The sequence below is a fragment of the Protopterus annectens genome, chromosome 3.part0, assembly GCF_019279795.1.
Source record: "Protopterus annectens isolate FY-2018-M chromosome 3.part0, PAN1.0, whole genome shotgun sequence".
Taxonomy (NCBI): domain Eukaryota; kingdom Metazoa; phylum Chordata; order Ceratodontiformes; family Protopteridae; genus Protopterus; species Protopterus annectens.
This window is the reverse complement of record NC_056731.1, coordinates 120,521,651-120,544,957: the sequence shown is the minus strand read 5'-3', so window position 1 is coordinate 120,544,957 and position 23,307 is coordinate 120,521,651. Positions and strand designations below refer to the sequence as shown.

The window sequence follows — 23,307 nt, the reverse complement described above, 5'->3', positions numbered from 1 at the left end:
CCCTGGTTTTGGCCCTGCAACAGTCTCTCCTCATGTTTTTTTTACTAGAAGTCCAGCCATGACCCAGGACTCTTGAATGCTCTAGCATTGCACCAGAAAGTGCACTTCCACTCCTACACCAGCCATTGTATCTGCACAGATGAACTATAACAGATTATGGCTGTATTCCCACCTGTACCATTTAAATAGTGCAATATTCTCGCCTTTGCTGTTATTGGACCATTTTGAAAAGGTGAATCTCCTCTAAGCAGTGCACAAATCTGCTAAGCCGGTTTTAACAGTGCTTAAAGGGGAAATTGTTGAGCATTGTTTAATAATGTGCACATCCAGTAAGCTGAGCTACCTACTGCTTAGCATCCACGTCTAAACAATGGATACACCTACTAAACATAGCTGAGCATTGCTAACCATTCCTCACTTTTAATTTTTTAAATATATCAGAATAATGAGTTTATTAGTTGTATATGATTTAACTTACATGACACCACTCTATGTGTTTTTCTTACATTAGCAGGGGGTGTGACTACACTGAATGAGACACTTGTGTATACATGGGTGGTTTCAGATGTTATATGCACTCACACTTACATTTTACACCAGCTGCACTATCCTGGTTGACAAAACCCAATTACTACATAATTTAAGTGTAAAAAATAATTTTAACACTGCTTTCCCATATAAAATAACTTGCTTGTCTTGGTACTTGAACCATGAATGCCTGCATGTAATGCCAAGACTCTACACCAGCTGCACGTGTAAAATAATTTTAACACTGCTTTCCCATATAAAATAACTTGCTTGTCTTGGTACTTGAACCATGAATGCCTGCATGTAATGCCAGGACTCTAGCCACTACACTATCTCAGCTTAGCAATTTCAGCTGTATATTTTTATTTATCTCCTATTTTTATTTATCTCCTATGGGATGTTTAAGCAATGCTCAGCAGAGTGCTTTAATGTGCACACCCACTTAGCTATGCTTAAACATTCCTTAGGATGTAAAAAAAAATATGTATTATATTATTTTTATATTATGTTATATAGTGAGTATTGTGGTTTTCTGACATGTCATTGAGGGCTGCAGTCAGGAAATAATGGCATACATTTGACTTTCAGGCTGCTATCCTTCAGAAATTCGTGCTAATGCATATCCTGTTTTCTATCCATTTTTCTAAGTGTGGGAGGGGAATATTTCAGTGGTTTCCCTATTTGTAGTGTTTTGTCCCCACATTAGTTGTGCCTTTGTCCACATGGGCTTCTGTCAGGGAATATTGGCATACATTTGACTTGCAGACTTATATCCTTCGGAAATTCATGCTAAGCATGACCTGTTTTCTATCAACTTTCTAAGTTTGTGAGGGCAATATGTAAGCTGTGTCCCTTTTCATGGCTTTATCCCTCATTATTTGTGCCTTTGCACAGATTTCCTGCTTTAGCAAGTTGCGAGGTGTCATACTGCACTTTTACAATGCAGGAGGTGTGTCACAGAACCTGTCACCCCCCCTCCCCCACATTGCTTTCCTGCTGCCATTTATGTGTCAGTGTCTACGGACACTGAAATAATCATTTATTTCATTTCAGTGTCTGCAGACACTAAAATACTGGCATAATATTAGAGAAATTCTCTAATATTATGCCAGCTCATGATTAGAAAGTGCTGCACCTTTTGAGTGTAGGGGGCATGTTCAATCTCAATGCAGTACATGAACACACCCCCTGCACTCGTTCACGGTTCATGTCCATGTAGGTTAAACAGCAGTGCGCCTTCATGAATATGCAAGGTACGCTGCTGTGTTACATGGACAAAAACCACTCCATGCAGGAATAACACTATTCCTGGACTGAGTTTATTGAATCCCAGGGATGGTTTTCCAGCTTTCACTGAATTTCTAAATATGACCATTTTTATACATGAAAAAGAACCAGGTTCCATAAAATTAAAGTCAAAAGAATCAATAATCTATTTTAAATTCGGGTTAAGACTTGGAACATTATTAGATAAACATAATAAAAATAAACTATGAAATTAAGAAATAATAGTAAGAAGAGCTCACTGATCAGGAAAATAAATGCAATGAGTTAACTTTAATTCTATAACATGTTGCGTAAATGGGGCATGCAATTAGTATAAGTTTTTGAGAAGTTTAACTTTCTACTTTCTTCTCTCTATTTATACACTTCAATCAGAAATATCTAAACAAAAAATATATATAATATAAGGGTAGTCAATATATAAAGATTATTGGCTAGATTAGAAGTTGGATAAAAGAATTTTATATGGACAAATGACCATTTTCCTCTTGACTGTTAAAAACTACAATAAATAAATATATAAAGGAAAAAACATTTGTGGCATCACTGCTGCAGTCACAGTAGTACTTTTATATGTAGATCTAGTAATGGTGAGAGAATACATGTGTGCATAACAGTGAGAAGACTGTTTATGGGTAGATTAGAACTGTGTTTTTCCATGATGAAATTCTAATTATATGCAAGTGTCACCTTAGGATCTCAAGAGAATTTTTGCTCTGTATTAATAGTTGTCATAGAGAGTTTTTTTCTTCTGAAACAGCTGTTACTTGAAAAAAAAGCTTGATATGCAGGTGTTTTCATTAGAAACAGTGATAATAGTTTTCTGCATTTAAATATATACAGAAAGGAAACTGTGTCTAATGCCATACTTCTCTGCAACAGTTTCCATCCACACTACATACTTCAAATATCCCAAAAATTTCAGTTTATGAGAATCAAATATTTATTTTCAGCTGTGGATGGGGTAGTGAATGTTGTTACTGTCTTTTGGCTTTCCCCGGTTAGGGGTCGCCACAGTGGAACTTCGGTCCACTAATGATTGGCAGTAGATTTTCATGAATGCCGAGGTGCCAGCTCAATGTTCAACCTTCAGTGAAGGCACGCCCATTTACGCATGTCTTTCAAACGCCCATCCAACCGCGGGGAGGACATGCAGACTCCACACAGAAGGCACTCCCCGCACTCCAGCCGAGAGTTGAACGGGAGATCCTCTTGCTGTGAGGCAACAACACTACCGCTGCACCACCGCGGATTGGATGGGGTAGTGAATGAGATACCAAAAATACAACCAAATTCATTAATAAGGGATACAGTCATATGCTGTTGAATCAAGAGATTATTGTGATATCTAATATGAACTGGTAAGAAATATCAGAAATAAATGACAAATGTACTGCTAATCAGCTTGTAGCATTCAATTTGTTATAATACATACTCTAAAAGCTGGCATAATTCAGCACTGACATGATGTAAACTAAATGAAGCCATTTGTTAACCCATTAGTGTGTAGGATCACCATCTAACAGTCTTTCAGTTTTCTAATTCTAAATATGTATGCCTTTTGAAAAAATCAAAGTTTTGAAAATTGTTAGTGGTAAAAATAATTTAAAATACAGAAATTCAAAAAGTATAGATAGCTACAGTTCAAAGCATAGATGAAAAAAATGGGGCATATTTAAAAAGGATTTGGGTATTGTACTGAGTACAAATTTGCCAAAAAAAAAACTATATCATATGTATATTTGTAAAGAACTGGTAGTGTCATACTTCATTAATTGTATGAATGACTGTGTAATATATGCAACTGCATGTACATGTGACCAGTTTTATGTAGGAGAATAGGGTAGTTTTAAAACATGATGAAGAATGTTTCAGTGTTATAAGGCAGAAGAGTTATGATGCTTAATGTGAACTTAATATAATAAATATAGCTAGGATTTCTGTTTAGAAGAGAGGAGGCAACACTGGTAATGAAAGCAGTCATAAACTTGAAAACTAAAAAAGTACAGGCTATATTTAAGTTGAACACTTGCTTATAATACAGGAAATGTTTTAAGCCATGTGTTACGCTATTGCGATCCAGTGATGAGAGCTGCATAGACAGTTTATTAAGCAAATGCTTAAATGTGCCTATGAAATGTATGTAGTATTTAATGATGTGTTTTGACTGGCTTTTTGTATTAATTTTTCATTGTCTAAAATACAAAAGGTATTTTTTAAATGAAACATTTAAAATGTGGTATTGTAATCAAAGCCACAATATTCAGAATTGCTATATAATGCAATATTTCTGTAGTCATATCTTAACTTGCTTATGTTCACCTATTGCACTAAAATTGTTGGCATATGGTCTGTTTCCATTTATTTTGCCCTACCCTACATAACTTCATTTAGCCCTCAGACTGTTACCCCTGTTACTATGTCCCTTACATTTCTGTGTCTTTTAACTTCTCCTGCCAAACTGTCCCCAGAATAACCCTAGTAGCATGTGGGCCCAATGACCTCTCAGGAAGTCAGCTTGTACTGAGTAGAGATCACAGGATGTCATTTGGGGAATGGAACATATTACTAGGCACCGTCATGTATAATGTGGCAGGTCAACTATCCTTAGACCTATCACTTCTCCTAGCATGCTGAAATGTAGAAGTTAGGCCAGATGCCAATGAGAAGTGACACAAGGATACCATTGCCCTGGGCCATTAGAATGGCCTGCCTTTTGTCTGTCCCACAATCATAGCTTGGGTATTTGTCTCACTAGAATCTCAAACCTTTGACAGAGGTAAGCTGGAATGCTTTGCAACATTCATCTGTTAAACCATTAGCATTTCTGATCACTATCAACCAGTTTTTAAATATTTATTCCATGACTCATTCTCAAAACCTGGATTCTGCTTAGTCCAGCCCCTCTATGTGTTGTCTATGACTGCCAAACTCTACCCATTGACTACATTATATAGTTTGGCCAGGGATTCCCGTGAACTTCTATAACTACTTCACCAATGCAAAAGGGACAGACTTTCTGGTTCCTATATCTTATACTGCATCTTATCTTATCTTAGAAGTCACCAGCTCTTCACTGCAATGGTTCCATAGCTACCTTTTAAGCAGTGCACAACCAATGAAATGGAAAAATATGTTCTCCAATTTCTCACCTTTAATACTGGTTTCCCACAAGGAACTATACTAGGCCCCATACTTTTTAAAATATTCATCAATGACCTATACACTGGTACAAAAACTGCTACTCATGTTCAGTACACTGATGACTCGACTCTTATCTGCTCTGCCAGATCTCTCTCCAAGACCTTACACAACAATCCTTCTTATCAATTAAAATATGACTAAGTAATTCATAAATACTATATATTTCCAGGGTAAATTCCACTGTTATTTTCAGCTTGCCATATTGTCAAACAATTTCTCTCCATTCAGAATTCTTTGCCACACAACCACTATTAATGGAATAGTTTTACTAGCATCCATCCATCCTCTACCCTTTTTGTACATGGGGTCAGGGTGTCACTCCAACATGACAATCATCTTGTGCCAAGGTTTACACCACCAGGTGGCTAGCCCTGCCACAGTAGTTCATCCATACCACTCACTTGTACAAACACTCATATGTACGGGCAATCTAGAGTGCCCAATCCATCTATGGCATGTATTTGGAATGTGGGAGGAAACCAGAGCACCCAGAGGAACCCCATATAACCACAGGGAGGCCATGCAGACTCCGCACAGAAGGCACCCCAGCTGAGAATAGAACCAGAGAACCTCTTGTTGTGAGGCAACAACTCTAACCATTGCACCACCATGGCCAGCCAAAACTAGACATGCTGGTCTGTTTCCTTCCAAGCTAAGTTAGCAGCCAGCATATCCCAGCCATATATGTAGTTTTGGACTCTGCCCACCTCTCATCTTTCTAATACAAATCTTATGACAGCCATATATATGGTTATCTATAAACCTGCTTTATATCCAACCTCTTAACTACCATATTATAATTTTCTGCCCAACCTAGTTCCTTTCCTCACCTCCATTTCTTTGAATTTCTAAGCTCTCATCACATGGTCTATTATTTATATGACAACTCCACTACTAAACCTCTTCAAATGTTCAGTGTTCACCATCTACAGATGTATAACTCTTTTTATATTGCAATACTTCATATTTCATACTAATGTAATCTAATTAACAAATAAATATGTAATTGTTAATGAATATTACTTAATGTCTGTTCATGTATATTACAGTATGTCTGCTCAGAAATGTTTGTAATATGTTAAAGTTTTTCAACCCAGACTTCTGCTGAAAAAAATATTTTAAATAAACCCAGTCAAACAAACCCAGTAAACAAAAGTAAAGTAAAATAAATAAATACAATTCTCTCCATTGTCACATAGCCTTCTTTCATACTTCTGTTTTGCTGAAAACCCCATCCATCCCCCAATTACTTGCTATGTTTTAACTCCATACTTCCTCCACAACAGTACTTAAACTAGGGAGAGAATATTACTAAGCATTTTAGTTTGACTTCACAGATCCTCAGTTGTTATCATCTTTCATCAGCACCTCCATATCCAGACTTGTCTTTTTACATCCTCCAATATAGCTGAAAAGATTTTCCAACTGTATTTTAACTCTCTCTTCACTTCTACTAAAGTACCTTTTTTATCTATGATTACCATTTCTATTTTTATACTAACCTTCTTGTAATTATTTTTCCCCAAGTCACTTCATGTTTTTTTTTCCTGCCTGCATTGTTTTTCTTCATCTTCTCTGTCTTTATGTATTTCTCACTCCCACTGTCTCTTGGTGGTCAAAGGTATCTGCCTTTTATTCCTACATGTTTCTTTCTAGGTGATCATAATCTTCATTAATGTCTCACTGACACATTCCCTTAAGTTACTCAATGTGGCCTTTCTTTGCCACACTATTTTCCCTTATCATGTATCCCAGAGCAACAAAACCTACCTCTTTGTAATATTATACCAATATATGTTGCGTTCCTCTAATATAATACTGAAGTAAAACTTTTCTTTGGTAGAAAGGCTGGTGCACTTCAGTGATTCTTGGGTCTATTTGCCCAGGCTCTTACACTGCTTTTAAGGTTATTACTCAAGATCAATCCTCAGGTGCAGTCCCATCAGTCCCATACAAAAAATGGATAAACCTCACAATACTTCATCTGTTGAGCAAGTTGAAGACTATTGTAGGATTTCCATTGTTTAAGCACAGAAGGACGCTACAACAGGATGGGAATCTCCAATTCTTTAGGACCTCCACCGCTATAACAATGTCTTGATTTAAACTTGTGAAACCTGTGTGGTTGCAGATGGTATGCCACAACTTCCAGATACAAATACTTTGCATGCACAATTTACTGCAAGAATTGCCTTTTTCACACAAAAGTTAAGAGGGGTGGTAAAAGATTCATGGTGTTAGGGGCAGGACAAGTTCACTAGTGAGTCTCTAGTCATTGATTTGTATGCAGGTGGTAGCACTGTAACTTTCACTGGGCATGTGTACTGAGACAAGGAATGCAGTGCAACAACAGGAAATTGTCTCAGTTATGTGCCTTAAACTTAGGCAGTCACATGTTTGTTTATTCTTACTGGATCACCATGTACATTGAAGACACTCTCAGAGGATAGAAAAAGCAGACGATTCTTTCTGTGTGTGTTTTTTTTAAATCTAAAAGAAAAAAGGCACTGTACTGCAAATAGAAAGCACCATTATTCAAGGGATAAACCCTTACTACTGTTATTGATATATACTGAATTATTGAAAGAATGTATGAATAGTTACCATACCTCTATAGTAACGTCTTCAGCCATGCTTTATTTAGCTTTCAATGGAGTCTGGTGTATGTGATGGAGATGCATGAAGAACCATATCACTGACTAGAGTATTTTCCAAATTTTCCTCTCTAGGACCTGAGCTACATCCCTTTCTTCTATGTTTTCACATTAGGCAATCTCCCTCTCATGGAAGATGTGCTATTGTCTTCCTTTATAAGAAGTATCTTCTAAAGGACAAAGTGTCTGAGCTATCAAAAGGGAAACTATTTTGCCTTATATTCATTCTATTACAAGCCCAGTGTACCTCAAGTGGCTCCCTAATACCCAATCATCGCACAGACGCAGAAGTGGTTATATCAGGCTCTGTTTTTTTAGTCTCCATCTCTTCTTACTATTTGCACCTTTCCTGGTGCCAAATCTTGTCAGTAATTACAGAAAAAGATGCTTTCACTTTAGAAGCCAAAAATTCATAATTCTCAACAGAGTACTACTGACTATCCCATGTTCGTCCTTTTCCATACCCATAGATACCTGTAACTTCTATATACATTTCTAATTTCTCCTAGCATCTACTGCTTTCCCTCTAATGGCAATCCCTAACTTGTCTTGTACAGTTATTATGCATACCTGCTTCTCACATCAGCTGTTTGAAGTGGTATTTTCAAGGTGCTATTATCAGTGTTTTTACCCACTGTCCCATGACTTCCAATTTGAACTTATTTATATAGTTATATGTTCAACTTCAGCTTCAAGTTTTATTTAGTTGTTTTAATGCAAAGCAACTTCAACAAAAAATAAATTAGATACCACATGCAATAAGTGAAATACACGAAAGGGATAAATAATAAAGCAAACACTAGGAATCAAGAGAACACCATTGCTGTAACTGAAGGCCAGCTGTGTAAAATGCATGTGAAAAGTTAACAAAATAGACTAAAACTGGTTGATCCCACTCCCACTGAATGCCAACTCAAAAATAAAAGTCTCTAAGGAGCTACGTAAGAAAACCAATGAACTGCTTTCTCCTAGTCAACAAAGAACCAGATTCTACAAGTATGGGGCCTGATAGGAAAAAAAATAATTTCAGGATGTTTCATAGTGCCCTTGCAGAATTAGTAGTGTTTCCTTAATACATATTTGTATTTGCTTTTCTTATTAGTTAGGGATTTTTTATTATTATCTTTATGTATAGTAGCTTAAATGGGAGACAGGTTTCTGGTCAAAACACTAGTGGCTGATACATGTTTGTTTGATCAGTAGTTGTGATTGGCCAACTTTTTCTTAGAAAAACAAACTGCCGGTAAAATGGAGATTTTTTATTTCCCCATGTTGGTATGACTTTGGATTTGGTATATGTAAGCTATAGAGGTGTAGAGGTACATGGAGACACCCCCCCCTCAAAAAAAATGCAATTTTCAGTGTGTTTTTTTATCCCAAATGCTCACATGTGGGAGGTTTTATTCATTTGTGACCACACTTGTATAAGATGATCAAAATTAATCACTTTCTTGACAGGGAGCAATTACATAGCTTATTCTTTTCATTTCAATAACTATGCAGGCTAAACTGCAAAAGATCATTCCACTTAGGATAACCTGAATCTAATAAACATACTTTGTTAAGAAGAAAACTGCTAGTCTGCTAACCAGCAAATTATACTTTAACTTACAGTGAGACATCTAAATACTCTTAAACATAATATAGTGAAAATATATAGCTGCCATTACATCTGAATTTTTCATTTAAATCATAGTGCAGTACCCAGTAAAGCACAGCAATGTGCACAAGTGTAATTATTAGCTTATTATTAACCGTATCTTCTAAATTTACCTGGCATCTCTGCATTCCAGTTTGTGAATGTTACTCGATCTGTATTGGTCCATGTAAATGTTCCCTTTTTCATTACATCAGCCAAACCAGTCCAAAAATATTTCTCAGGTCTAAGTCCAATGAGACTTGTCAGGTAAGCCTGTTCATATCTTTTAGCCAAAAAAAAACAGAAAAGGAAAATAAAAACATATTCAATAGTGCCATTTTCATAAAGCATAAAGCACAAAACTGTACTCCTGAATTAAAAAAAGTAAGCATAAAGAAAAAAATGAAGTCCATTTTTTTTATATGCTACCGTATTGCCTAATCATTGTCATCTTTTACAGTATAAGTAACAGTGGCTGGCAATGATAAGTCTAAAACTGCTTAACATGACAGCAAGGAATCAAAGGTGTTCTTAAACTGGACCTAGAACCTGACACTTCACCGACTGGACAATAAGACAGTGTTTTGAAGTATGAACTTTTTTTGAAAAGGGCGTTTAACTCTTCTTTTCAAATTGATACTTTGTGGCGGTGACTGTTTTAACAACACATTGCAGAGTGTCAGTTTAAGAAGTTTTAAGGAACAATGTCACTGACAATGAACATTCTCTAAGCCTTTCACAATCACTGCAATCACTTAGTGCTAGTGGGGTTTGGCTTTGTTGGCCTGAAACTGTCCATTAAAATGACAAAACAAGTCATGGGCATTCAGAATCGCCAATTAGCTGAAACACCTGATGTTCATAATGATCATTTGCATATATCCCATGAGCCTCTGATAGAAGAGGTTTGGGAGGTATCTCAGTGAAAGCTCAAGTTTTGCTGTAGTTTTCATTTTGTTTTTACTGATTGGTATTTCAGTGACCTTCTCACTCATTGTTTTAGATTGTTGTTTGAGATATTTTTGCAGTGACCATAATAATAATGGACATCAGATGGATATAATAGCCCTGTGTTTCTAGCACTTAGTAAAATACTTTGTTTATGCTGTGGTGATGAGGTTATAACATGGCTGAAATATGCATATCCACAGCTAGTGGGGTTTGGCTTTGTTGGTTTGAAACTGTCCATTAAAACAATGAAACAAGTCATGGCCATTCATAATTGCCAATTAGCTGAAACACCTGATGCTCATAAAGATCATGTGCATATATCCCATGAGCCTCTGATAGAAGAGGTTTGAGAAGTCACTCAGTGAAAGTTTTAGTTTTGCTAGAGTTTTCATTTTGTTTTTACTGATTGGATTTTCAGTGACCTTTTTACGCATTATTTTAGTTAATTGTAATAAATCATAATATTTTCTGAAGGACTGAGAAACATCACTACTTTCCCATCAAAATAACTGATTCATTCAGGAAATAGTCCCAGTGAGGAAAATCTTTCATGTTGTTTATTCTTAAGTCATATTCTCCTTAGAATCTGAATCCTAAATATGAGAAGATATTTTATCAACTGTCCCTTCACATTGCTTTTGAAGTCCAACTCTTGAATCTCTTCAGGAAAAGAAGGGCCCCTTTTTCTTTCAACATAACCACCTATACAAAAAGAGTCAATAATCTGCACTATACCCTAAGCAAAGCCCAATAAATTTACTCTTGTCCAGTGTCACTAAGACTGAAAAAGACATATATTTAGCCTTTTGTTTCTTTCTGAAGGGCTTCCTGAAGAAGCAGATTTAGAATTGTCAGCAATCACCTCCTTAGGGATGAGCACAGCTTTCATGCTAAGCCCTGCTTAAGAAGGGCACACCAACAGCCAATGAGGATGTGTCTAACTCACCCAGTCCATGGTAGCTGTATGGATTGCACCAGTAAGACCTAAGAAAAAAGAGGAGTGGTCCAAGGAACCAGCTTTAGCCACATCAGACTCACCCACCTTCTGTTGAGGCAAACTATCAGTTTGCTGTAGTGGAAAAGGCTGCTTAACAATGTCTATCTTTTTCTGGTTGGAAAAAGGGATAACTGAGGATCCGAAAATGGTGCCTGATTCTCATGGAAGCTTAGTAGTAATATTTATTTATTATTGTTTATTTATTGACATCTTATTAATAGTAAATAAATAGTAATAATTTATTTTATTTATTTAATATTTGTTTACCAGGAAAGTCTGACTTGGAATGAAGCCAGTTTTCAGTGGAAGCTCGGGGGGAAACATTCCTGACGTATGTCTTTGTAATGTGGGAGGAAACAGGAGCACACAGAGGAAACCCATATGAATGCAGGGAGGACATGCAGACTCCACAAAAAAGGCACTCCAGCCAATAATTGAACGAGAGAACCTCTTGCTGTGAGGCAACTATGATACTGCTGTACCACTGCACCATTGATACTAAGAAAACAATAGTCCGTAAAATAGGCAAACTGTAAAAAAGTAACATTTTCACTGAACAAAAACACAGTAAAATGCAACTTAATAATTAATCTAACCCCAAAAAATAAAATAATACTTGTTTCTTACCCCCAAAATAAGTTTTTTTAACTTTTTACTTTGAAAGCAAAAAAGTGATGCTCCCATTCAAAAGAGAACAAAAGCCACATAATACTTCTTCCTAGCTAAAATATAAATATTTAACAGAAAAAAGTAAGTGTTCTGTCACAGAAAAGTAAAGCAGAAGGTTTCTTCCTGGAAAGGAACTTATCTGCCCAGGAATAAAACAGCATTAGCTGACCATCAATTCTCAAAAGCCAACCGAGGAGCACTTTCTTCACCAGCAGAAAAGTTCTAAAGGGCTTGGCATCCAAACCTGACTTTTAATAGTTTGAGCATGTAGAGAGTGCCCTGAAGCTTTGGAAGCTGGCTGGTTATGGCATTGGCATGACATAAGCCATGCAACTTAGGCTAGTGCAGGAGTGATCATATGAAGAACATTATAGTTTTTGGAAATAGAATGCCATGATCTAGTATCATCTCATATACACATGGTTGTAACAGCTCAATAAGCATTGAGAATAGCTGATACAGTCAGCATTTCCTGCTAGAGTAAGTCTAGATTCACTTATTTTACAGTTTCCATACAATGAAAGCTATCAATAAAAAATGGCTCAGAAGTCCTGTGAAGTTTTTCTTGATGGTTCTGATCAGAGTATTACTGGATGGAACAGATTACTGCCTGGTGGTCACAAGCAGATTTCTACCCACTCCTCTTATATTTATTGGTGAAAGGAAAATGTAATTAATCAGTAATAATATATAGATAATATGCCATGTAGTGCACAGAGTGCTACAATTACACTCCAAAAGTATGAAAAAAAGAGGCTTGTTAAATACTGACATCTGAAAGGTGCTTAACAAGCTTTTACTAACTTCTAAGTGCTGTTAAGCTCTGTTATCATGGTAGAGCTTAGTACTGATGAGTGAAAGATATCAGAGAACAGTAGCACAATCTATAACAGCTTTAAAAGCTTTTAGGTAGTTCAGTCTACCACACTTTAAAACAAAAAGTATGGTAGACAGAAGAGTCCGACAGTTTTTAAAGCCATAAGTTCCTCAGAGGAACATGTTACTTTTGTACTCTGTTTGCTTGGCAGCGCTAATTAGGATTTCATGAGGGGGGTGGATTCGCAGACAATCCACCCAGACTCATATTTTTGCTGTCCTTTGTAGTGAAATTTCATTGAAATAAGACAGTTCTTCAGGTAGTCTCAGAAAAATAATAAAATACAGCAACGCTTTCATGTGTGTGTGTGTGTGTGTGTGTGTGTGTGTGTGTGTGTGTGTGTGTGTGTGTGTGTGTGTGTGTGTCTGTAGGTATGTGCTTGTGTGTGTCTCTCTCACTATAAAACATACTGGGTACCTAACAAATTAATTCTGCAGGATGGTATTTCATGTGGCCCGGAAAGAGCACACAGATGCTTGGCTAATGCTTCTTCCAAGTCACAGTAGCCCCTTAAATCTATTAAAATACATTTTATATAATTTCTTGATAAAGAAACACATTTCTGAGAACTGTATAGACTAGTTTTTTTTTTCTAATGCAAAGTGTCACAATACTGTCAGGTCTGATAATGACTACATAACAAAGAAAATGAAAAAAAGGGTTACTGACCTCCTAATTTAGCACTTAAAGAAGAATAGTATAAAGGCTCATATTATAAACATAGATAAAATAAAATGGTTCCTTCAGAATGACACCAGAGTATTCAACATTTTAGGAAAAGCAGACATGGGTGAGATGGGAAGCATTCAGTTAGTTAGTGTTCACAACTGTAATTTTTAGGTTTTTGAGTTTTGTTCTTTTTAGATTGATCTTTTGTGCTTTGACCACTTTCCCTTTCAATTATATGTAGTGCATTCATATATATATATATATATATATATATATATAGAGAGAGAGAGAGAGAGAGAGAGAGAAAGAGAGAGTGAAATAAATGAGACTCACACCCCCCATTGATATTAATTGGTCAGAAGTTCATAACATTAACGACCTTCCATAATTCACACACACACATACACACACACACACACACACACACACACACACACACACACACACACACACACACACACACACACACACACACACACACACACGTGTATCTGTTTGGTGAATACTGTTCTGTGGTGCACAAAGTCCTACACAGGTGTGTAAGTTTTTTATGAGTAGGGTCTAATGTGCATTAAAACCATTATAGAGTATTTACTAAAATATACATAGAAAAGGATTATTTTGTAGATTTTTAATACTCTACCTACCAAAGCTATCAAATTATTTACAGCTCACTAACACCTGAGTCTGATGTCAGTAGTTGTCAAGTCATCCTATTAACATTTAAAGAAAGCTCTCCCAAATGAAGCACTTAATATCCTCTTTGCGTCTTGCCATAGTGATTGATTTTCTAGCCTGTTCCTGGACTGATTACTGCAAAACACTAACCAGGGCTCACTGATGGTGACCTCAATCTTCTTCTGTGAATGCAACAGTACCTTTACAGAGTGATGAGTACTTTGTTAACAATCGTATCACCAGAATATACTTTTGGTTTGTTTTTCTAGTGATGATGGGTACTGCTTCTCACAAAAGTCATAATGCCCTCTCTCTCTTGCAGAAAGTGCACTGGCTGCCTGTGGACATGAAGTTTAATTCAAGATCTTAGTTTTTACATTATATCCTCCAGTCAGCTTTTGTCTTGTTTAATTGCACAAAGTTCTTTTTCCTATACCCCATCAGGTAACTTAGATTGTCATGTGAGTGATTATTTCCATTCAGCTGAACACATTGGCTAGTCCTGCTTTTGCCTACCTGACACTTTTCTTTTCTTGTGGAACTGGCTATCCTTAATTAGTACCTCATTTATAGGTCTATCCACTGTAATCTATATAGGAGCCATTGTAATCTATGTAGGATCCACTGTAATCTATACAAGAGAAGTTATCTTAATCCCTACTGGGTACCACAGTGCTAACATATTTGCCTTTGGTTTGCTTTTTGAAAAGTTTTTCCTCACATTTATTGCAGTTTATCAGCACTGTTTTCTTTCAAATTTTAATTTCTTCATTACTTACATTTTTAAGATTCTTAATAAATAAAAGAGTAAGTTAGCCTGTTTTCTTTATTATAAAATGAACGCTATATAAATGAGAAATATCAATACCTGTCTTCAATAGTAACCAAATAAGCCCCATCACTGTTGCATGTTTGATTTGCTTCAGCAAAGGTCTTGGCAATGGATCCAACAAAGTAGCAATAGAATCCATGTCTCCTCCAACCCTACATGGAAGAGAAAACATATGGCTATTTATAGAAGTACCACAAAAACTACATTGTTCTTTCTAGTAACATCTACAAATAAAGCAACACATTAGGTCATCTACCTGTGAAAAGAAAACCATGTTTAGTACACAGGTTAATTCAGTTCATTTTGTAATAGAATAGCTGTTGATCACTGTTGAGCCTGTCATGTATCAATGTAGAAACAAAAGTAAAGGTTAAATTCAGTACAGTGGAAAGACATAAGTGGACTGCTTTTATCTAATGATCGTATGAAAAACACAGTTATGTTAAACAATGACTTACTATAGTCATTGAAGACCACTGATTTTCTGAAGGAGGCCAAGGGCATGAAACTACCTAAACAATATCCTTAAAAGATGGCATTATCTAACAATTTTTTTTTCTCCTAGAGCTGCCCAGTTTTCACTGCCTTTTTGCATGTGTTTGTGATCATTATGAGATGAGACATTGGGAGCTCTTGGTAAGACCATTGAGTGAATAACAACCATTGCAGAATCCGTATGTGCATGCAACCCAATGGTATCGCTAGTATTACAGCTGCCATCATGCCTAATAATTTTAGACTTCTGATGCTGGAGCCTTATCTTTGGATATGATATTGTGAATCTGCTGACAAAGTAGTAACACTCTTTCTGCTGGAAGTCTCAAAGTGGTGGTGGTGGTGTCCAATTCTGCTCTGATAAAAACGATATGCTGCAATGGCGACAAGGCAGATTTTTCTGAATTTACTGTAATGCCCAGCTGACTGCAGAGAGTAAGAGTGGTGTCCCTAGCTTGTATTAGCTGATGCCTGGTGACGGCAGTGAGGAGTCAATCATCTAAGTACAGAAACACCTGGAATCCTAAACGCCCCAGGCGAGCCCTGACCACTGCCATACATTTGGTGAACACTCTGGGGGCAGTAGTGAGACCAAAGGGCAGGGCTTGAAACTGGTAATGAATGGCTCCCAGCTGGAAGTGCAGATTATCCCTGAATGGTCTGGCCATTTTTATGTGGTAGCACGCATCCTGCAGATCTATCGAGCACATCCAATTGTCTTTCCCTAAAAAGGAAAGTATCAGCTAAAGTGTGACCACCCGGAACTTCTCTTTCTTGATAGATCTGTTTAGTCTGCTGAGGTCCAAATAGGTCTCCAGTCCCCTGTCTTTTTTAGAACTAAAAAGAATCTTGACTAAGTTCCAGATCCTGTCTAGTCTGCTGGGACTGGCTGGATGACTCTTTCTCTTAGCAACGTTTGGACCTCTACAGTTGTTTGTTCCCTGTAACTGGGTGGAACGTCTGGGATTTTTGTTGTCAATGGAGGGGGAGTGGCGAAAGGAATGACATATCCTTTGGAAACTATACTTTGTACCCAGTTGTCATTTGTTATTTTAAGCCAGGCATCTGGATACAAAGATAAGTGACCCCTGACTACCTCCAGAGTAGGACAGTTGGGCCTCCTTTTAGGAGCGCTGGTAGGGCTTCCCAAAGAACTGGTCTCTGTCGCCCTGGTTTTGCGGACCCCCTCTGCTGTGAGGGTGGTGTCTTCCATTATTGCCCCCTCCTCTGTGCCTGGAGGGGGGTTCACCATGTGTGCCATGAAAGGCTTCTTAGGCTTTTCAGAACCACATATTCCCTCCCCTTTGACCCTTGAGGTAGGGTCTGGTAGGGGTGGAAAAATGGACTCCGACGGCAGACTGAATCTTTCCTTCCTGCTCACACCTGGTCAAAGTTTCCTTAACTTTGGGCCCAAAAAGGGACAAGCCATCAAAAGGGGTGTTGACAAAGGATGACTTAAAGGGCTCTGTGAAGGAACACAAGCACATCCAGGAATGTCTCCTGAGAGCAATTCCTGTACCCACTGCCCTAATTGTTCCATCAGCTGCATATGAAATGAGACACATGGACAAGTTCACTATAGAACTGAGGGTAGCAAGCTGGGAGGCGACTTTGTCTGAAGCTTCTGCAGCAACTGTACCCTGAAGAGTATCTCCAAACTCTTTTAGGAGATCTCTTTGCAGTCTTGTAAAATGAGTGAGATAGTTCAGTGAAAGCAAGGCAAAAGTCACTGAACTAAATGTGAACTTCCTGTATCTATCCATGATCCTAAAATCTCTGTTAGGAGGATGGATAGAGGAAGAAGTTTCCAACATCTCCTTTTTGGTGGCTGCCACCACCACCACCATGGCATCAACTGGCACTACCTTGGTAAGAAAAGACTTTTCCTGGGGGGCAGAAATAAATTTGTTAGGCCTCCTAGGGACAGGCTCCATGGTGTCTGGAGTCTCCCATGCCCTTCGTGAGACCAGCTCCATGAGCTCATTGAAGTGCGGAGACACCCAAGAGGTGGTTGAGACCCAAAAGCCTTCAGGAGAACTGACTCATCTTCAGTAGGAGTGGTAGACTGCCAGTCACCCCCCTGCCTAAGGATTTCTAATATCTCAGCAAATAAGATATCCTCAGAGGGGGACCCTACTGATTCATCCAAGTTGGTATTGGATATAAGAAACTCCTGTGGGGAGTCTAAGTGCTCCTCTTACAGATTATCTTCCTGGGAAGAGCAGAGGCCACCCAATGGGGCTTTCTGAGGCTCTGGTTCTCTATGCTTAGAAAGGATCTGTGAAGCGGAAGTGGACACAGGTGCGTTTGGGGAGGAGGTAGCTGGACCTGAAGTCACAGATGTCTTAGATGTCTTGGGAGACATAACTGTCCTCATGGCTTCAAAGGCACCCCTGCTCCAATGAGAAGGGATTGTTGGATCTGAAGAAACCAGCGATCCCCTTGGCACCAGCACAGTGGGCTCTGAACCAGAAGTGGGAGCCAAACTCATCCAAACTGAGGCCCCAAGAGGCAAAGTCAGAACTGACATGTAGGTCCGACTATCCTCCCCGGACCCAACAGAAGAGTGTCAGCTCCCAGACTCCTCGATCAGTGCCGTAGAAGTCCGAGTAAACAGAACCAAAGGCACTGGAACGGGCAATGGCTCTGAAGGCTCAACAATTATCAGGTCCAACTTCTCTGGCTCCAAAGGACCAGTATGGCTCAGAGGAGGAAAAGAAGTTGATGGTATTACAGTTTTAGGCTCCAAAACCACCTGGGTCAGAGCTGACAAAAATTTAGAGAACGCTGGTGCCTGTAGCATCTTCTGCACCACATGATCCACATCCAAATCAGACAGGCTGATCGAGGACAGAGATGAATGGATGGATGGAGGTACTGACTGTAAAATAGGTGATTTTAGAACTTCGGACACCGGTTCCAGGACTGAAGACCAGCTCCGACAAGACGCTTGGCTCCAATGGCTGTGAAGTCGACGTTGACTCTTTTTTTAGATTTTTTTAACTTCCGAAGAAGAGGAAGAAGTCTTGGAAGACTTACTAAAAGTATCCTGGTCACTCAAAGATTCCTGAAATGACAGTTTAAGAAGTCCTCTATCTATAAGTTTTCTTTTTCATTCTTGGAGAACTCTGGAAGAAAAAGAATGACAAATGGAGCAGTTTTCCTGTAAGTGCAAGGCTCCGAGGCAATACACACAATTAATGTGACTATATGTCACAGACATCTTCTGCTCACATTTTGGGCACTTTTTAAATCCTGACTTAGGATGCTTATCCTTATCCTGGTCAGCCATTATCAGGTATACAGTATACAACAATCAACTACTGTACTTTAAGGAGACAAGCCACACCCAAAAAACTAGCAAAGTCAAACTGGTAAGCTAAATTATCTAAGTAAGCCCTAAATAACAACTGGGCTGAATAACAATACTCTAACTAGTCATACAATTCACACATTCACACACACACACACACACACACACACACACACACACACACACACACACACACACACACACACAGTAACTGTTTAACTAGAAGTTATATAAAGATTTAAATGCAGATTTAAAGGCACACCAAAGGGAAGGGTAATATTAAAGGCTTATATAAAAAACGAGGTCAAAAAGAGAAGGAATATCTTTACTAACAGCTATAAGGCTAACACTACTAAACACTATCAAATACTAATTCTGAATATTGTTTTAGAAATATTTTAGAAATAATTTTAGAAATATTAGAAAGTCAGAAAGAATTAAACTGGCCAGAGCTGTGCAAGGAACCTCCAATCTATTGCAGAAGCTAACTAGATCTGGGGTAAGTCTAGGTGCATCATTGCATCATGGGATAGGGATTTGACCTTGAGCTGTCTGTAAACCTCAAGCTTTGTAGTAGGCTGACTTGGAGCTGAGGACTGACTCCAAACCCATTTGTAAGAATGAACGGTGAGATAAAACAACTTCACATTAAATATTTCTCTTACACAGTTGTCCTTGTCACATGGTTACTTCTCCTTTATCCACTAGTGCCACTCTTCTGAATGGGTTAATTGACTCATCTCCCTTCTGACATGAAATCTAGTCATTCCAGGGTAAAATAGCATTTTTGAGAAATTGTATTTTCATAACCTTGACTTCAGCATCTAAAAAGTTACAGTTCTTTTATTTACTCCCCACAGTTCTGTTCAGTCCATGTCATCTGTCTGGGTGATGCAGTGGTGCAATGGTTAGCATTGTTGCCTCACAGCAAGAGATTCTCTGGTTTGATTCTTGGCTGGGGTGCCATCTGGATGTCCTCTCTGCATTCATGTGGGTTTCCTCCAGGTGCTATGGTTTCCTTCCATGTCCCAAAGAGATACGTCTGGAGCATTTTTCCCTGGGCCTCCCCTGAAAATGGGCTCTGTCCCAGTCAGACTTTCCCAGTAAACAAATGTTGAATAAATAAAGTAAATCTGTCATCTTTCTATATGGTATGTCCACAGCATGACTCACTGCAGCTTTTGCTCCTCAAATGAGTACCAGTCACTGTTTTTATTGCTGGCTCATGTTGAACCTGCCTAGTCTTATTTATCCTGAATAAATCTATTCATGTTGGAGTCTCTTATAAGAATATAATGCAAAAGGGACCTCTACATTCTTTGATTCCTTCCACTTCCCACTAAAGGTATAATAAATGAAATCTGTGCACATTCAACTCTGTAATCCATTATTCTTTATTGCCTTTCAGATGTGAAGGCTAATTATTTTAGATTTCATTTTTTTTTTGCTATATTTGTTGATTCACTTTGGTTGAGATACATGGAGATGCACTGCATACCTGGGCAGGTCTTGCAGCTACACAAATGATAACAAAATACATGGCTCAGCAGCTAGCTATGCTCCAGTTCCATAAATGGAACAAGACTAAACAACTGGAAGCCAACCAAATGGGAGCAGAACACTAGTAAATTATGGAGTAAAGTAAAAATCTTATAGCAACTAGCATGTATCTCACAATCCTTGAAGAAAACAGGTAGTGAAAGATGGTGCATGGTGAAACAGGCTGCCAGCAAACATTCAATAGTACTAATAACCTGCAGTGTACTGCAAATGTCTACATGGTTACATGAAGGAGGGGGAGGGGCGGAGTGGGACAGTTGAAACTGAAGGACTATAGCAAGGAGAGGCACACTTGTTTTGCTTTCCCATCCTGGCAATGCCAGTAGCTTCAATAAGTAGGACAGTAAGGACATGCCATGCTTCTATCTTATGAAATGTATCCATCTATCACCCCACCAGCCACCCCCTGAACAGCCTATGCAACAGGTGGATAATCATACTGTCCTTAGCCCACCAGACAGGCACTCAACAAAGGGCATTAGCATCGGCAGCCATCATCACAAGTGTTCTGTAAAACAAGATGATGTCTTGGGATTCATGCTGAAATGTGAATTCTGATTCAAATGTTGTGCAGCCTAACACAGCCATGATTTATGGCGTCCAAATGCATTTATGCAGCATACACGAGTCCTGACTCATGCTGTATTGGTGTTGTACTGTAGATCAGAGCTGTAGTGCAGGTGCAGATGTTGTTTGCAAGATAGCAGAAATCTTACATGGTACTCACAGTCTCTACAACTGAATAGCTATGCACTAAACCACAGTATGCAGCAGTGCACATAGAAATAGATAAGAAACAAACATAGTACAGAGACACTCCTACAACCTGAGCTCATCTGTTATATCTGGTATCTATCAGGGGGAAGAACACAGCTTTAGACAACTGGAAAAAAACGGTAAAAGTAGACTTCAAAAACAGTAGCAACTGCAAAAGTTTACTATACCATTTTAGTCTTTCTTGCCTAACCTCCACTTCCCACTGTTGACGATTTTTAAGGTGTACCCTCACTTTCATGCCATGGTAGTCCATGTCACATGTTACCGTATTGTTGCCTCCAATTTATATAGTCTGTGAAGGTCACCCTTCCCCTATATGTACCTGGGGCCACAGTGTGGCACCCATCCCATCTGTACACATGCACCTGTCCCTCCCTACCAGTATTCTGGTGTATAATTGCAATGCTTCATTGGTCACAGTATGACATATCTGCAACATTTACTGTGCTCCTACTCATGTTCACAACTGCATTATTGTACATATCCTGTGGCGACCCCTAACCGGGAAAAGCCGAAAGACACAACAACATGGCAATATAGGCTCATAATGGTGGACTAGATGCCACTGATTAACCTGTGCTGATATGCACTGTACCTGTTGTTGTCCAAGGCCATGTGGTGCAGTTTCTGATTAATGTTTCTTCTCCTCAAAGTCTTTACTGGGTGATGGCAGTGTGCTAGCCATGGCTGGAACAGTTTTAATGGCTCTGGATGTTCCGATGGATGGATGGATGGATGGATGGATGGATGGATGGATGGATGATATGTATGCTTCTTGTTAATCGCATTATGTGGCATACAGTATGCTATGAATATTTCAAGCAGTTTTAGGGGCATACTGTAGACCTCCCAGATGTATTCAGACAGTATAAACATGCCCTCAGCAGGCCAATCACATACTCAGTGATGTTTCTGGTTTGTGTGGCATGGTATTAATAGTTATTTATTGATGTTTGTTTATCAGGAACATTCTGTTGGGCTAATAAACCCTTTTTATAACAGAGATCCAGGAAGAAAAGATCCTATAACTTAAGATAATATAAATACAACTTTTACAAAATGCACATGACATATCATATCTCCCAACTGTCCAGATTTTTGTAGAATGTCCAGGTATTTGCCTCATATTTTTGGTCTGTTCCACATAAAATTTGTGGTTTTCTGGCAAATCAGTGAAGGCTAAATTCACTGAAAACAGGGACAGTTGAGAAGCAGGCTAGCTAGTAATATGTAACCTGCTTTCAGAAGTACTTTTGTTTGAATCCGCTGCCACCATGCCATGCTACTGGTGTGAGATTCCACCACTTAGTCTCCTGGCTCATGAATACAGCTGATGCTTCAAGCATCTCTATTTGTTGGAGCTCGGAAAGATTCTATATGCTATTTGCTCTTACAGTGACACATCTTCCTGTGCACCTGATGTGCCTTTTAGAATCATGAATTGTGACCTGTTTTCAGACATACTTACTTGACTCTCATTGTGTATTTATTATTCTTCTTGCCTTCATTTGCATGCACCATTTCCAGCATTGTTTGCCTCCCTGCTTGACAGCAGTAGCTGGCACTATGAATTACAATGTGCCTATAGTCATTTCTTGCTCAATGCTGCACTGCATACTACACAAGTTAAATGAATTCTTGCCTTCACTCACTCACAGTTATATATACTTCCTTATTCCCTTTGTGTTTCATACTGAACCCACCTCCGGTATGTTAAGTTAGACCTATTTCTAACCCTCATTTGATTAAGTAGTGTCTTAATCAAAATAGAGAGACATGCTATGCAATTAAAGTACATAACTGAGGTCAAATGCAAAAATAACATTTTCTGGAATGAGTTGAAGTCTCTGAGATGACTGTGATATGTAGCGGTATGAAGAGTATGAAGGGGACAATTTTCCTAAAACAAACATTGAATTTCTCCATTTCCATCTTCTGTTTTCTTTGGAATAATGAAGCTTCAGAGATGCAGGTTTGCTAAATGCAAACTGAAAAAATAATATTAGACAACTTACCCTATATGCCAAACATATATTAGTATGCATATTCAGTGTGCATGCTACATATCTACCACTTTTTATTTAATACAAGTTATAATTTTTTACTAAATTAACTTAATTGCTTATAGTTGTTCCTAGTCATTAAAGGGATCCAACATACGTTCAGTAATATTTAAATGA

The 23,307-nt window shown here is 38.3% G+C and overlaps 1 protein-coding gene across 1 annotated transcript in view; it reads right to left on the bottom strand.

Annotated features, from left to right (window-relative positions):
* LOC122796778 (macrophage mannose receptor 1-like) overlaps positions 1-23,307 on the bottom strand; it is a 2,090,270-nt gene that overhangs the window by 1,555,918 nt on the left and 511,045 nt on the right. The window contains exons 10-11 of the mRNA XM_044065506.1: positions 15,019-15,134; positions 9,444-9,592 (exon numbers count right to left, since the gene is read on the bottom strand). Of these exons, the coding sequence (XP_043921441.1) occupies positions 9,444-9,592; positions 15,019-15,134 (265 nt within the window). The remainder of the gene's footprint in view (positions 1-9,443; positions 9,593-15,018; positions 15,135-23,307) is intronic.